The following is a 16,980-nucleotide window of genomic DNA, read 5'->3' as shown; positions in this document are numbered from 1 at the left end:
GTAGCCACATCTTCATCCCATGGTTTGGTTTCAGACAGGACTATGACAGACACAGAATTACTCCCAAAATACCTGAATTACTCAACCAGATGACGAAGTGTGATCTTGTCTTCTCTCACCACCCCTTAAACCCTTCCTGTAGTTGTCATCTGCTCTTATCCTTATATTTATTTAAGCCCCAATTTGCTTAAAAACGTTGTACTCATAACTCAATGGGACTAATATGCATGGAGTTAAACCCATGCATAAATGTTTGCAGGTTCAGAGCCTGAAACTGAAAATTCTTCAGGGATTCTATTTTTATGTGCAGTGCTTTATCAAACATTTACAGTGCCGTATAAAAACTTTACTTTTCCCATATTTTCTGAGAAAAGATTAAATACAAACATAAGAGTTTTTTTTTAAAAAAAGGCAGTCAGGCATGGGGTTATATACAACAATTGGAAAAGAGTTACAAATTAAAATATGGTCTCGTTCATTTAGAGTTAGCCTGGGGCTGCAAGCTTTCCTTTGTGATACAGACCTCTCAGCAGAAATCCTTCCCAGTTTATCAATCTTGGTAGATTGCTGCAATTCATTCTGGTTGGGGCTACCCCCAAAAAAGGTACAAAAACTTCAGGTAGAGAGGAATAAAGCTGCTCCTCTTCACTGAGCACCTTCTGGAGCACATAATACAGTACCTATGTACTACCTATTGTACAGTGCAAGGTATTAGTTACAGTCTATAGCCTAGGACCCACTTATCAGAGTCTTCTCTCTCCTTCTCTGAAGTTACAACCCCCTGGATTCCTCTCCATTCTAGGAGTTAATTTTCATGGCTGGTATCAGGCTCTTCAAAGTGGAGAGCCTATGCCTATGGGGCCTGATCATTCCAGAGACGAAGTTTAGGAAGCTTCTGGGCACAGTGTAAAATTTGCTCTCTTAGGCAAGCTTCCTGATTTGACTGGTCAATAGGAACTATGACTAGGAAGGTTCCACTGCTGGGCTTTTTATTATAAACAGCTATTTATTTATCACTTAATTATTTTAGTTGTAGAGGACACCAAAGCTACTTACCAAGGGAGGCCAATTTCAATTAATAAATAAAAATAAAAAATGCTGGAGAAAAAAAAAAAGACGTCACAATTACAGGACAAACCAATTAACTCTTAGACCTTCTCGGCAGTTCTACAATGAAACTGACTCTTACTAAAAGAAAAGGAGGACTTGTGGCACCTTAGAGACTAAAATTTATTTGAGCATAAAACTTTCGTAAGCTTCCAATGAAGTTAGCTGTAGCTCACAAAAGCTTATTCTGAGAGTGGGGTGGGAGGAGGTATTGTTTCATGGTCTCTGTGTATATAATGTCTTCTGCAGTTTCCACAGTATGCATCCGATGAAGTGAGCTGTAGCTCACGAAAGCTAATGCTCAAATAAATTGGTTAGTCTCTAAGGTGCCACAAGTACTCCTTTTCTTTTTGCGAATACAGACTAACATGGCTGTTACTCTGAAACCTGTACTCTGAAACCTGGCCCTTACTAGTTGACTCTACTAGGAACTAACAGAGTACCAAGCAGCTTTAACACTCTAAAAATAAAACTACTCTCTTCAAATCCATTTATATATTATCCACCAGAGCTCAACAGGGATGTATAATCTGAGCCATTTTTATTGAAACCTCCAGTACTGGTTTGGAAGATAAACAATTTACACATACACAATCACCAACACTGATTTAAGAAGTCTGATTACACTAAATTTGGTAACTATCTTAGATGTGTGCTATGAATCTAGAACATGCATATTACATATCAACTGATAAAAACAGATCATTTAATTGATATTTAAATTACAGAAGCTATAAAAACCTTAATTACATTTAGCACTTTTGCATGAAAGAAATGTGACTATTGTAACTGCTATTAAGAAGATAGTGCACTAACAGCAAGTACAAAAATATGCTGACATACAATCACTCCCTTAGGCCTAAATTAAATGTTTACTTAAATGCTGTTTTACCACATAACTTGGAAAGCCCGAAGAGAAAGAAAAAAAAGACTGAAGAATTAATTATTCTTAAAATTTTCTTTTCAGCCTGTTCTGATGTGTATATTCTCATAATACTTGGAAGTTAGTTTAAGATCTCAAGACCTATTACTTCTTTTGATGATGAATGTGTATTTTTTTAACCTACAAGTTCTTTGGAGCTTGTTCCTGAGATTCTGGACCCTCTTTACTGGAATTTAATTGTATAAGTAGCAGTGTCTGTATGCTCAGTTATTTCAACTTCAATGACATTTATAACCAGCTTGAGAAAGGCATAATTCTGGTGGCCTCTACTCTGCTAACTCCATATCCACAAAATCTACCTGTCTCAGTAGGTAGATTCTCTAGGGCAGTTTGCAGGCAAATACTATCTTTGATATAGTGAACAACATTCTTCTCCGCCTCCCATAAGTTATTTCTTTATTGCGCAGCTCATGACATCCAGATATTTCGAGTGCTACGCAGCTCTCTATAGTTAGATACAAAACTGACAATCATTAAAATTACAGGAATATAACATTGTTTTGCTTAACTTTATAAAAATGCCTTACAAATTGCAAAATTGGTCTCAGACAATAGAGCAGTGGCTCCTCAAATAGCCTATACTATGCCATAACAGACTAAGAGCAAGGAGTGACTGAAAGCAGAGATTCTTGTGACCATCAGATGTTGTTGTAGTTCTACAGTTCACCAAGCATCATGTTGCTGGGCCAGCATCATCATTTAGAAGTTATTTATATATGCTAGAAAAGTTGAACAATTTTGCTTTGAGCATCAAGGTTGGTAGGCCTAAAAGGTGACACTCCCATAGAGGCAAGCTAGAGGAGGGTATACACATGGGTCAAAGTGTTTGCTGTTAGTCCAATATTTATTGGGGTCTGTTGAAAAAAAGATATGCAGTAAGTCCCAAGAGTCAGCCCACACTTTTGGTAAATATGGTCCAGGAGGGTCAGTTTGTGTGTCTACCAACCATGAAAGTGCTCCCCACCATTTAACAAGAAGCTACTTTCATTTACATAATAATCACACCATCTATTACAATCTGCCCAAGAATATGAATGTGTTCTATCTCTTTAACATTTAGACCCTTGTATAAAAGAACAGACCAAAATTCTTTGTTCATATTTTGAAAACATTGCAGTCTTTTAGTTTATGGAAAGGTCATGTTTCCAGCCAAAAGCCTCCTCCAAGTTACCAGATAAAGAAAGCTCTCCAAACAGGTTTCTGGATGACTTTCAAGATCCAAATAACCTAGCAGATATAACAGAAAAAAACAAAAGTAGTTGAGAATTGGGTATAATTGTATACTAGTCACCCAATTAAATGTCACTACTGCCAGAAGAGACATTAATACATATCTGCATCAGTTCTGCTTTCCCACTCATTGGACCATATAGCTACACAGGTGAAACGCTAGCAGATATTTTGCCAGCCTGTCCATTGAGACTGAGCATGAGGCTCAAATCCAGGGTTTTGAGAGGCAGCATGAAGGCATCTGCAAGGCCGTGAAGCTGGCCTAGCCCAAGGGGTTGGTTTTTCTGTGTGAGAGTTTGTTTTTTTCACATCCAAGACACCACTAACGTCATTTACCCTGGTCTTCCAACATAACTGACATGTTTAAGCAACACATGGTAAGAAGCACTAGATTCAAGGTTGAATCTCTTATTGATGAACAGAGAAACTAAATTCATCATGCATTACGAGTTTCATTATCATTAAGTAACAAGGTCAGTGAACATCTCCTTGCAGATCAAAATTGAAACAAATGAGGCTCAACAGCAGCTCAAAACAAAGGAAGACAGCAGGATCAGAAGAAGAGGAGTTAGAAACAAAACCAAGATGTTTAACTTAAGAAAAAAATTATAGCAATGAGATCCAATCTGGTTCTACTTACACAATCATGCAAAACATCATGAAGATGTTCCACAAGGCAATGAAGATTCGAAAGTACCTGAGACTCAACAAGAACTCCCTGATATTGTCACCTAGAAAATCAAAGGAAAAACCCTTTATCATATACAGCAAATACAGACACACACATTTACACTTCACATTTTCAATATTAACTGAAACACGTCATAGACTGTTAATTCAAAATAAAAACTGAATGTTACAAAGGACAAAACAAACGAGAAATGGAGATTTGGGAGAGGATGGCCACCACCTAGTTTAGTCTGTCACGAACACCCACAAAGGTCTAGAAAACAAGGAAAAGAAAGCAGAAGGTAGGTCACGTCCCATTCCAAAAAAGGAAAAGGACAGCTGTCATGGCCACATGTTATAGTATGTGGTCTTCCCACCTCAATCATTCATCATAATGAGGATAAATACATAGGGGCAACTTAAAGGCACAAACATTAATGAGGAAATCAACACATAAAGGCACTGAGTTCTTCTGCAGCATAGACGCCAGTATCCAAAAATGCAGGAGGGAATGTACACTGTAAATCTTAGGACTCCTTCTCCAAGTCACAGTTCTGAGAGGAAGAGCAGTGCCTGCAAAGCCCCTAGGGAAATGTTGTTCAGCAAGTTGTAAGCAGAGATTGGTGAGCCAGTCACTAGCTATAGATGGATCAGTGAACTCATATTTGGGTGTCTCAGAAATGGGTTCATGTTAAGCACTTTTGTCTTAGAGGTTTCCCATGTAGATTTGATTAATCAGAGGGAAGCCACCTGTATGAACAAAGTGCTTCATTCACAACCATCTTTGTAGTGCCCACACTGAGGGAAACTACACATGCGAAGGGCTTGGCTACACTTGCGAGTTACAGTGCAATAAAGGAGCCCCAGGCGCACTAGCTCACTACCCATCCACACTGGCAAGGCACGTACAGCGCTCTGACTCGGTGGCTACAGCGCTGCTGGTACTCCACCTCGCGAGTGGAATAATGTTTGCTGCACCCCCGCAGCGCCAGTGTGGATGAGGTGTTGCATTACTGCACTCTGAGCAGCCTCTGGAAACGCCCCATAATCCCCTTAATTCAAGTAGCCACTCTTGTCATTGTTTTTGAATCACCGTAGGAATGCGGACATGCCCTTTGAAAGCTCGGTTTCTGACAGCCAGCTGCTTATCTGCTCCGAGACAAAGCAACCATTAGTGTGGAAGGCTGTGTGTGAGAGAGAGAGCGGCGGGTGGGGATGGAGGTCTGCTGCTGTCTGAACTTACAAGACAGAATGCTGACATGCTCTCAGCCCCCCAAGAACCCACTCTCTCTCCACCCACATACTCACAACACACTTCCTGTCACACTCCACTCCACCCCCCATTTGAAAAGCACATTGCAGTCACTTGCATGCTGGGACAGCTGCCCATAATGCACCGCTCCCAATGCCGCTGCATGTGCCACAAATGTGGCCACGCCAGAGCGCTTGAAGCGGTCAGTGTGGACAGATTGCTGCGCTTTCCCTACTGCGCTCTCCGAAGGCTGGTTTAACCCAAAGCGCTCTACATCTGCAAGTGTAGCCATGCCCTAAGAGTCCCAGACCAAGCGTTCACTCATTGAGCCTATTACCCGTAGTTGGCTCCCTAGACTCTTCACCAAAGCCCTGAGCGTCTTTCTTCTTCCTGCAGGGACACAGGAGTTATTTCCACATTGCTGGGAGCAGACACGCATTGCCAGTACCAGCCCTAGGCGGGAGTCCATAGGGTTTGGGACCAGACAATTAACCTAACAAGAGTTTGAACGTGGTGCGACCCACCAGAGCCCTGGGGGACAGCAGCCTGCCAGGAGTGACTGGGAGGGTGGAGACCCTGGCTGGTGCTGAAGGTGCCACAAGGCAGGGGGAACACGACTCCCCTCTGCAGTCGGCGCAGCCGCGGGCACCCGGGCCGGGGGAGGGCAGCACCGGCCCGGCGAGCGGGGCAGCCGCGGGCACCCGGGCCGGGGGAGGGCAGCACCGGCCCGGCGAGCGGGGCAGCCGCGGGCACCCGGGCCGGGGGAAGGCAGCACCGGCCCGGCGAGCGGGGCAGCCGCGGGCACCCGGGCCGGGGGAGGGCAGCACCGGCCCGGCGAGCGGGGCAGCCGCGGGCACCCGGGCCGGGGGAGGGCAGCACCGGCCCGGCGAGCGGGGCAGCCGCGGGCACCCGGGCCGGGGGAGGGCAGCACCGGCCCGGCGAGCGGGGCAGCCGCGGGCACCCGGGCCGGGGGAGGGCAGCACCGGCCCGGCGAGCGGGGCAGCCGCGGGCACCCGGGCCGGGGGAGGGCAGCACCGGCCCGGCGAGCGGGGCAGCCGCGGGCACCCGGGCCGGGGGAGGGCAGCACCGGCCCGGCGAGCGGGGCAGCCGCGGGCACCCGGGCCGGGGGAAGGCAGCACCGGCCCGGCGAGCGGGGCAGCCGCGGGCACCCGGGCCGGGGGAGGGCAGCACCGGCCCGGCGAGCGGGGCAGCCGCGGGCACCCGGGCCGGGGGAAGGCAGCACCGGCCCGGCGAGCGGGGCAGCCGCGGGCACCCGGGCCGGGGGAGGGCAGCACCGGCCCGGCGAGCGGGGCAGCCGCGGGCACCCGGGCCGGGGGAGGGCAGCACCGGCCCGGCGAGCGGGGCAGCCGCGGGCACCCGGGCCGGGGGAAGGCAGCACCGGCCCGGCGAGCGGGGCAGCCGCGGGCACCCGGGCCGGGGGAAGGCAGCACCGGCCCGGCGAGCGGGGCAGCCGCGGGCACCCGGGCCGGGGGAGGGCAGCACCGGCCCGGCGAGCGGGGCAGCCGCGGGCACCCGGGCCGGGGGAGGGCAGCACCGGCCCGGCGAGCGGGGCAGCCGCGGGCACCCGGGCCGGGGGAGGGCAGCACCGGCCCGGCGAGCGGGGCAGCCGCGGGCACCCGGGCCGGGGGAGGGCAGCACCGGCCCGGCGAGCGGGGCAGCCGCGGGCACCCGGGCCGGGGGAAGGCAGCACCGGCCCGGCGAGCGGGGCAGCCGCGGGCACCCGGGCCGGGGGAGGGCAGCACCGGCCCGGCGAGCGGGGCAGCCGCGGGCACCCGGGCCGGGGGAGGGCAGCACCGGCCCGGCGAGCGGGGCAGCCGCGGGCACCCGGGCCGGGGGAAGGCAGCACCGGCCCGGCGAGCGGGGCAGCCGCGGGCACCCGGGCCGGGGGAAGGCAGCACCGGCCCGGCGAGCGGGGCAGCCGCGGGCACCCGGGCCGGGGGAAGGCAGCACCGGCCCGGCGAGCGGGGCAGCCGCGGGCACCCGGGCCGGGGGAGGGCAGCACCGGCCCGGCGAGCGGGGCAGCCGCGGGCACCCGGGCCGGGGGAAGGCAGCACCGGCCCGGCGAGCGGGGCAGCCGCGGGCACCCGGGCCGGGGGAAGGCAGCACCGGCCCGGCGAGCGGGGCAGCCGCGGGCACCCGGGCCGGGGGAAGGCAGCACCGGCCCGGCGAGCGGGGCAGCCGCGGGCACCCGGGCCGGGGGAGGGCAGCACCGGCCCGGCGAGCGGGGCAGCCGCGGGCACCCGGGCCGGGGGAGGGCAGCACCGGCCCGGCGAGCGGGGCAGCCGCGGGCACCCGGGCCGGGGGAGGGCAGCACCGGCCCGGCGAGCGGGGCAGCCGCGGGCACCCGGGCCGGGGGAGGGCAGCACCGGCCCGGCGAGCGGGGCAGCCGCGGGCACCCGGGCCGGGGGAAGGCAGCACCGGCCCGGCGAGCGGGGCAGCCGCGGGCACCCGGGCCGGGGGAGGGCAGCACCGGCCCGGCGAGCGGGGCAGCCGCGGGCACCCGGGCCGGGGGAGGGCAGCACCGGCCCGGCGAGCGGGGCAGCCGCGGGCACCCGGGCCGGGGGAGGGCAGCACCGGCCCGGCGAGCGGGGCAGCCGCGGGCACCCGGGCCGGGGGAGGGCAGCACCGGCCCGGCGAGCGGGGCAGCCGCGGGCACCCGGGCCGGGGGAGGGCAGCACCGGCCCGGCGAGCGGGGCAGCCGCGGGCACCCGGGCCGGGGGAAGGCAGCACCGGCCCGGCGAGCGGGGCAGCCGCGGGCACCCGGGCCGGGGGAGGGCAGCACCGGCCCGGCGAGCGGGGCAGCCGCGGGCACCCGGGCCGGGGGAGGGCAGCACCGGCCCGGCGAGCGGGGCAGCCGCGGGCACCCGGGCCGGGGGAGGGCAGCACCGGCCCGGCGAGCGGGGCAGCCGCGGGCACCCGGGCCGGGGGCCGAGAGGACCCAGCGGCGGCCCGTTCAGCGGCTGGTTACGGGAGGGCCCGATCCGCCCCCGCCCCACTCACAGCCTGAAGTTTAACACGGCGCCGGCGTTCATCAGCAGCGTCCTAAGGGGAGAGAGAGAGCGGGTTAGAGCGGGTGCGAGCGGCCGGGGAGCCGGGCGCTTTCCGGGGACTCCCGCCCGCTCCCCCCGGCCCCGTATCCCGCCCCGGTACCCGCAGAGCAGCAGGTCCCCGATCATCGCGGCGGCTTCCGGACCGGGCCCGGAACCGGAAAGGGAGGCTCCAGCTCAGTCCTTGCGCCGAGACCTCCTGGCTTTGCCGCTAGGGGGCGGTACAGGGGGCGGGGCCTGTCTGCTCGGGGTGGGGACTCTCGGTAGGGTACCCCTGGGAGAGAGTCGGGGTGGAACCCAGGAGTCCTGGTCCCCTCGGCCTTCCCCCGGGCTGGGCATGGAGCCCAGAGTCCTTCCCCCCTCCCATCCCTGGGGATAGAACCCAGGAGTCCTGGTCCCCTCGGCCTTCCCCCGGGCTGGGCATGGAGCCCAGAGTCCTCCTTCCCCCCTCCCATCCCTGGGGATAGAACCCAGGAGTCCTGGTCCCCTCGGCCTTCCCCCGGGCTGGGCATGGAGCCCAGAGTCCTCCTTCCCCCCTCCCATCCCTGGGGATAGAACCCAGGAGTCCTGGTCCCCTCGGCCTTCCCCCGGGCTGGGCATGGAGCCCAGAGTCCTCCTTCCCCCCTCCCATCCCTGGGGATAGAACCCAGGAGTCCTGGTCCCCTCGGCCTTCCCCCGGGCTGGGCATGGAGCCCAGAGTCCTCCTTCCCCCCTCCCATCCCTGGGGATAGAACCCAGGAGTCCTGGTCCCCTCGGCCTTCCCTTGGGCTGGGCATGGAGCCCAGAGTCCTCCTTCCCCCCTCCCATCCCTGGGGATAGAACCTAGGAGTCCTGGTCCCCTCGGCCTTCCCCCGGGCTGGGCATAGCATCCTACACCCTTCCCCCTCCCATCCCCGAGGGTAGAACCCAGGAGTCCTGGTCTCCCGCCCAACCCAGGCCCAGTTGCAGAAGGACAGAAGAACCGGGGAAGAATTAGAGGAAGGAAGATGCACATGTTGAATGTGAGGAATTAAATCTTTAGCCCATATTGGCTAACCTGGGTTAATTACAGAGGGAAACATGGACTAATGGTTAAAGCTCAGGAGTGGGAATTAGGACTCATGTTCTATTGCCAGCTCTGCTACCAACATGCCTTGACAGGTTTCAGAGTAGCAGCCGTGTTAGTCTGTGTCCACAAAAGGAAAAGGAGGACTTGTGGCACCTTAGAGACTAACAAATTTATTTGAGCATAAGCTTTCGTAAGCTACAGCTCACTTCATCGCTTATGCTCAAATAATTTTGTTAGTCTCTAAGGTGCCACAAGGCCTCCTTAACATGCTTTGAGTATCTCACTTCCCCTCCCTGTATTTCAGTTTCCCCTAATTGATTATCAAGGGTTAATATGAGGGCTGTCAAGCTCTTAAAAAAATGAATCACACTGTTAAACAATAATAAAATACCATTTATATAAATTTTTGGATGTTTATTTTTTTAATTAAAAATTTTTAAAAGTTAAATTTTTCCACATTTTCAAATATATTGATTTCAATTACAACACAGAATATAAAGTGAGCAGTGTTCACTTTATATTTATTTTTTATTATAAACATTTGTACTGTAAAGCCAAAAGAAACAGTATTTTTCAATTCACTTAATACAAATACTGTAGTGCAATCTTTTTATCATGGAAGTTGAACTTACAAGTGTAGAATTTGCACAGAAAATTACTGCATTCAAAAATAAAACAATGTAAAACTTTAGAGCCTACAACAATGTAAAACTCAGTCCTACTTCTTCTTCAGCCAATCGCTCAAATAAACAAGTCTGTTTACATTTGCAGGAGATAATGCTGTCTGCTTCTTGTCAACAATGTCACCTGAAAATGAGAAGAGGCGTTCGCACTACTGCAGCCGGCATCGCAAGATATTTACATGCCAGATGCCCTAAAGATTCGTATGTCCCTTCATGCTTCATCCACCATTCCAGAGGCCATGCGTCCATGCTGATGACAGGTTCTGCTCGATAACAGTCCAAAGCAGTGCAGACTGATGCATGTTTATTTTCATCATCTGAGCAGGGCTGGATTAACTTTTTGTGGGCCCCCATGGGGGCAATGGAGCATGGTGCAGGGGGGTTGGGCCGGCTAGGGTCATGGCATGGCAGGGGTGGCCCCGCTCTGCCCAGCCCAGTGTGAGGGCACTATTTACAAACCGGCAGTTACCAGATGCACAATGGCCTGCCCAGCCTTGTGCTGCCAGCGTGCTCCTTCTCCTCAGGGCTGGGTCCATGCTGTACCACACATCCCCCCTACCCAACATCAGAACACCCTCCCGATTCCCTATAGTCAGAGCCCTCCTGGATTTGCTATGCCCAGTGTCTCCTAGACCCTGCCACAAATGCATAGCACCCTGCATACCACCACCCCGCCCAGCGCCCCCCTACCCACAGCCCCACCACAATTGCCTAGCATCCCACACAGAACCCCATTCCCTAGTGCCCCAACACATAGAGATCTTCACAGCCCAGCACTCCCACCCAGGCCCTCCACAGACCCACGCCCAGCTGCACTCACTGGTCCTGCTGGGAGGCGACTGTGTTTTCCGGGCTGCGCCACCAGTGCAGTCGGGGTGGTCCAGGGATGGGGAATCCCTCCGGCCCCTTGGAAGTGGCATGATCAGCCAGGCTAAGGCCTGCCCCAGGCGGGCTCCCTCAGGATCCACTTGCCTGGAGGGGCCCAGCCAAGCCCCCAACACTGTCTCTGCCACTGACTGAGACTGGCCAGGCTTCTGCACCAGTCCCAGGCAGCTCAGCTCCAGAGAGACAGGTGGGGCCCCACAGGTGGTGGGAAGCAAAGACTGCCTGGAGCTGGAGGTGCCCTGGGATCCCACTGGAGGTAGAGAGAAGCTAGTGGGTGGGGCCAGGAGGTGGAGAGGAGCCCTCTGCCAGCTGGCAGGCAGGCAGAGAAGAGCAAGTGGTGGGTGGGGGAGCCAGTGGGCTGGCGGGGTCTCAGGTCACAGTGCAAGCAGAGCAGGACGGGGCCCGTTCTGAGCATGGGCCTGGCTCCATGGCCCACTGGCAGTCAGATGCCACCAGTAGAAGGCTGATTTTCTTTTTCAGTGGTTCTGTAGTATCTGCATTGGAGTGTTGTTCTTTTAAGACTGCTGAAAGCATGCTCCACACCTCATATCTCTCAGATTTTTTGGAAAGCACTTCAGATTCTTAAACCTTGGGTCGAGGGCTGTACTATCTTTAAAAATCTCACATTGGTACCTTTTTTGCGTTTTGTCAAATCTGCAGCAACAGTGTTCTTAAAATGAACAAAATGTGCTGGGTCATCATCTGAGACTAAAAGAAAAGGAGTACTTGTGGCACCTTAGAGACTAACCAATTTATTTGAGCATGAGCTTTCGTGAGCTACAGCTCACTTCATCGGATGCATACCGTGGAAACTGCAGCAGACTTTATATACACACAGAGATCATGAAACAATACCTCCTCCCACCCCACTGTCCTGCTGGTAATAGCTTATCTAAAGTGATCATCAAGTTGGGCCATTTCCAGGACAAATCCAGGTTTTCTCACCCTCCACCCCCTCACACACAAACTCACTCTCCTGCTGGTAATAGCCCATCCAAAGTGACAACTCTCTACACAATGTGCATGATAATCAAGGTGGGCCATTTCCTGCACAAATCCAGGTTCTCTCACCCCCTCACCCCCCTCCAAAAACCACACACACAAACTCACTCTCCCGCTGGTAATAGCTCATCCAAAGTGACCACTCTCCCTACAATGTGCATGGTAATCAAGGTGGGCCATGTCCAGCACAAATCCAGGCTTTCTCACCCCCCACACTTTTTTTTTTTTTTTTTAATAACATGAAATAAATTGCAGAATGCAAGTGAAACAGAGCAGGAGACAGACAATTCTCCCCCAAGGAGTTCAGTCAAATTTAATTTAAGCATTTTTTTTTTTTTAACGAGCATCATCAGCATGGAAGCATGTCCTCTGGAATGGTGGCCGAAGCATGAAGGGACATATGAATGTTTAGCATATCTGGCATGGCAAGGCTGGCTAGAAAGTCCTATGGGAATGCCTCTTCTCACTTTCTGGTGACATTGTAAATAAAAATTGGGCAGCATTATCTCCCATAAATGTAAACAAACTTGTTTGTCTTAGCGATTGGCTGAACAAGAAGTAGGACTGAGTGGACTTGTAGGCTCTAAAGTTTTACATTGTTTTATTTTTGAATGCAGTTATTTTTTGTAAATAATTCTACATTTGTAAGTTCAACATTCATGATAAAGAGATTGCACTACAGTACTTGTATGAGGTGAACTGAAAAATACTATTTCTTTTGTTTATCATTTTTACAGTGCAAATATTTGTAATAAAAAATAATAACATAAAGTGAGGACTGTACACTTTGTATTCTGTGTTGTAATTGAAATCAATATATTTGAAAATGTAGAAAAACATCCAAAAATATTTAATAAATTTCAATTGGTATTCTATTGTTTAACAGTGGCAAAGAGTCCTGTGGCACTTTATAGACTAACAGACGTATTGGAGCATAAGCTTTTGTGGGTGAATACCCACGAATATTGTTTAACGTGCAATTAAAATTGCGATTAATTGCAATTAATTTTTTAATCACAATTAATTTTTTTGAGTTAATCGCATGAGTTAACTGTGGTTAATGGACAGCCCTAGTTAATATTTATTTGCCAGGGGTGTTGAGAGTCTTAATTCACCGTAATCTGCTCAAGTGGAAAGTGCTACAGACACATACAATATAGTTAATAGTATCACGACCCCCTCAGCAATAGAACAGATAACATTTTAATCCTCTTAGAAATTGGAGGATTTAGAAACAAACTTTTTCACCAAGTCACTTATACTACGCAAAACCGACTCTGGACTCTTATTTGAAACACAAAAAATGAAAGCTCATCTTCTTCCTTATGTCTATGTGTCCTTTGATGATTCTTGATGTTACAGTACAGTGCTGATGTTCTCAAAGAGAAAGATTCTTTTTCTTTTACGTTGAATAAGTACATGAAAATATTTCTGTCTTGTAACCTTAGTTAAATGTCATAGGCCCTATCCAGCAAAGACTTACCCACCTGCTTAAATGTATAGTCATATTAAGTTTAATGGGACTACTCAAAATTACATTAATAGGACTATTTAAAATTAAGCTTGTGCTTAAGCACCTTCGCAGGAACAGAGCTATATAAGTAGGTTTAAAATATGCAGGGCTATATATATACACCTAGGGTTTTAGATATACATGTTAAATATACAGTGCCCTGTGCATATAGGATGCTATATTCAAATGTTAAATATGAATGTTGACGGTAGATTCACTCTCCTTAGGATGCCTCCATTTGACCTTGTGTGTCAGGAAGTGTGAGGAAGGCTTTCTGTCAGGAGAAAGTGCAGAGCCCAACTGAATTATGTAACTAGGAGCTTTAATGAGAGAACAGCTTGTTGATCAGGAACGTGGGTTCTGTGCAAGGCACTAGTATCTTCTCGCACTGAGTACATGTATAATACACAATAGGTTAGGCTGGGAAACCACAGAGCCTAGCTTCAGTAGTTTACTGATTTTAGCCATTCATTTTTAATTGTTTATCTGGGATGAGGTGGATGGTCTTCTAAAATCCCCCTTATTTTTAATCCTCTTCCCGCTGCTCTTGGGGAAGTAGCTGGATGCAGGGCCCAACACAGTTATTACAGGTGGGGCTAGACCTCCCTATTTCTGGCTCTTTCTGAATCTGCTGTCCCTAAGAAACCTTTTCTCAATAGCCCAGTACAGACTTCACTTTGCCGTTGCAGCCACAAGCAGAGCACTTCCCCTTTTAGACACACATTGAAGCTTTTGATACACATTCAAAGGCAAATCCTGCAGTGAAGGAGCTATACCCACGGTTAAGGAGTCTGGTGGCACCTTAAAGACTAACAGATTTATTTGGGTATAAACTTTCCTGGGTAAAACACCATTTCTTCAGATGCATGGAGTGAAAATTACAGATGCAGGCATTATATAATGATACATGAACAGAAGGGAGTTACCTCACAAGTGAGAACCAGTGTTGACAGGGCCAATTCGATCACGGTGGATGTAGTCCACTCCCAATAATAGATGAGGAGGTGTCAATTCCAGAAGAGGCAAAGCTGCTTTTGTAATGAGCCAGCCAATCCCAGTCCCTATTCAAGCCCAAATTAATTGTGTTAAATTTGCAAATGAATTTTAGTTCTTCTGTTCTCCAGCACATTACCAACGATCTACAACCTATCCTGGAAAATGATCCCTCACTCTCACAGAGCTTGGGAGGCAGGCCAGTCCTTGCTTACAGACAGCCCCCCAACCTGAAGCAAATACTCACCAGCAATTACACACCACACCACAGAAACACTAACCCAGGAACCAATCCCTATAGCAAACCTCATTGCCTACTCTGTCCCCTTACGTACTCTAGCGACACCATCAGAGGACCCAATCATATCAGCCACACCATCAGATGCTCATTCACCTGCGTGTCTACTAATGTTATATATGTCATCATGTGCCAGTAATGCCCCTCTGCCATGTATATTGGCCAAACCAGGCAGTCCATACGTAAAAGAATAAATGGACACAAATTGGACATCAGGAATGGTAACATATAAAAGCCAGTAGGAGAACACTTCAATCTTCCTGGACATTCTATAACAGATTTAAAAGTAGCTATACTTGAACAAAAAAACTTCAGAAACAGACTTCAAAGAGAAACAGCAGAACTAAAATTAATTTGCAAATTTAACACCATTAGTCTTTAAGGTGCCACCAGACTCCTTGTTGTTTTTGTGGATACAGACTAACATGGCTATCCCCCTGATACTTGATGCCCATGGTTGCCACTTTGCATAACTCAGCAGCAGCAGAAACGTCATTTGCATGAGTCACACTTAGGGGCAGGTTTCAGAGATGGGCTGCATGGGGAGTAGCAGCACTGGAATAGGATGGGGAAGAGCCTGGTAAAATGAGATGGGAGTGTCTGATCGGATAGGAGCAGCAGGCCTAGGATACAGTGGACAGGGCCCAGTGGGAAGGGGAACAGTAGCCTTGGGATGAGATAGGGAGTGTCCAATGGGATGGAGTATTTCTTCACACAATGCACAGTCAACCTGTGGAACTCTTTGCCAGAAGATGTTGTGAAGGCCAAGACTATAACAGGGTTCAAAAAAGAACCAGATACATTCATAAAGGATAGGTTGGTCCATCAATGGCTATTAGCCAGGATGGGCAGGGATGGTGTTCCTAGCCTCTGTTTGCCAGAAGCTAGGAATGAGCGACAGGGGATGGATCACTTGATGGTTACCTGTTCTGTTCATTCCCTCTGGGGCACCTGGCATTGGCCATTGTCGGAAGACAGGCTACTGGGCTAGATGGACCTTTGGTCTTACCCAGTATGGCTGTTTTTATGTTCTTATGTAATGGGTAGTGCTCGATGAGGTGGGAGATGTTTCCCAGCAGCTAAATGAGCTCCATCTATCTCCACCCACAGAAACAGGAATTCATCTGTATGGGTCCCTGACACACAGTTGGGAGGGCAGAAGGGTGGGGCTGTCCGGACAGGTGAACGGAAGGCAGGGCGGAGGGTTCTGTGCCCCAGGGGCAGGGAAGTCAGCCGGGGGCTGGGGGCGGGGTGGGGGTGGTCTGATCACTGGAGGTGGAGAATTTGTTCAGGAGAGGGATCAATGCTGGGGGGATAAGGCACTAGCCGGGGTAGGGGGGGAGGGTCTGTGCCTGGGAATGGGGTTGTCTGTGCCTGGAGATGGGAGGGCAGTCGTGGGGTGGGGAGAGAGTGTCTGTACCTCGGGGGTGGAATGTGCCTGGGGTACAAGAGGAATTGGCCAGGGGGGTCTGTGCCCAGGGATGGAGGTGTCTGTGCCTGGGGGACATGGAGCTGGTTGAGAGGGTCTGTGCCCAGAGATGGGGGAGGCGGTTGAGGTGTGTATGTACCCTGGGGAGAGTCTGTGCCCAGGGTAGGAAAGGAGCTGGGCAGCAGATTCTGTGCCCAGGAACAGGGCAGAGGTCTGTGCCCAGGGGAGCTCTGTGCCCCCAGAGATGGGGTCTGTGCTAGGGATACGAGAGGATCTGGCCAGGGTGGGTGTCTGTGCCCAGGCGAGGAGAGGCGCAGACGGCAGGTTCTGTGCCCAGGGACAGGGCAGGGCTCTGTGCCCAAGGATGGGTGTCCATGCCAGGGATATGAGAGGAGCTGACTGGGGGGTTGTCTGTGCCTGGGAATGGGGGTCTGAGCCCGTAGATGGGATGGCAGTCGGGGGGAGAGGGGGGAGGGTCTGTGCCAGAGGTACAAGAGGAGCTGGCTGGGGGGTCTGTGGCCAGAGATGGGGGAGTGTACCCTGGGAAGGGTCTGTGCCCAGGGGTACAAGAGGAGCTGGCCGGAGAGGTCTGTGCCCAGGTCTGTGCCCAGGGGCGGGAGGCGCTGGCCGGGGGGGTCTGTGCCCAGGGGCGGGAGGCGCTGGCCGGGGGGGTCTGTGCCCAGGTCTGTGCCCAGGGGCGGGAGGCGCTGGCCGGGGGGGGGCTCTGTGCCCAGGTCTGTGCCCGAGGGCGGGAGGCGCTGGCCGGGGGGGTCTGTGCCCAGGTCTGTGCCCGGGGGCGGGAGGAGCTGGCCGGGGGGGTCTGTGCCCAGGTCTGTGCCCGGGGGCGGGAGGCGCTGGCC

At 52.1% G+C, this 16,980-nt stretch overlaps 1 protein-coding gene across 1 annotated transcript; it reads right to left on the bottom strand.

Annotated features, from left to right (window-relative positions):
• Positions 1-1,631: 1,631 nt before the first annotated feature.
• On the bottom strand, positions 1,632-8,478 carry SMIM7 (small integral membrane protein 7). The gene is made up of 5 exons (XM_077842006.1): positions 8,373-8,478; positions 8,223-8,264; positions 5,539-5,591; positions 3,921-4,011; positions 1,632-3,277 (listed from the first exon to the last, which is right to left on the bottom strand). The coding sequence occupies exons 1-5, from the start codon at positions 8,396-8,398 to the stop codon at positions 3,262-3,264; spliced, it is 228 nt and encodes a 75-aa protein (XP_077698132.1). The 5' UTR covers positions 8,399-8,478; the 3' UTR covers positions 1,632-3,261.
• Between the last annotated feature and the right edge of the window lie 8,502 nt (positions 8,479-16,980).

This window comes from Eretmochelys imbricata, chromosome 25 (genome assembly GCF_965152235.1).
Source record: "Eretmochelys imbricata isolate rEreImb1 chromosome 25, rEreImb1.hap1, whole genome shotgun sequence".
NCBI lineage: Eukaryota > Metazoa > Chordata > Testudines > Cheloniidae > Eretmochelys > Eretmochelys imbricata.
This window is presented reverse-complemented; position numbering and strand designations above follow the sequence as displayed.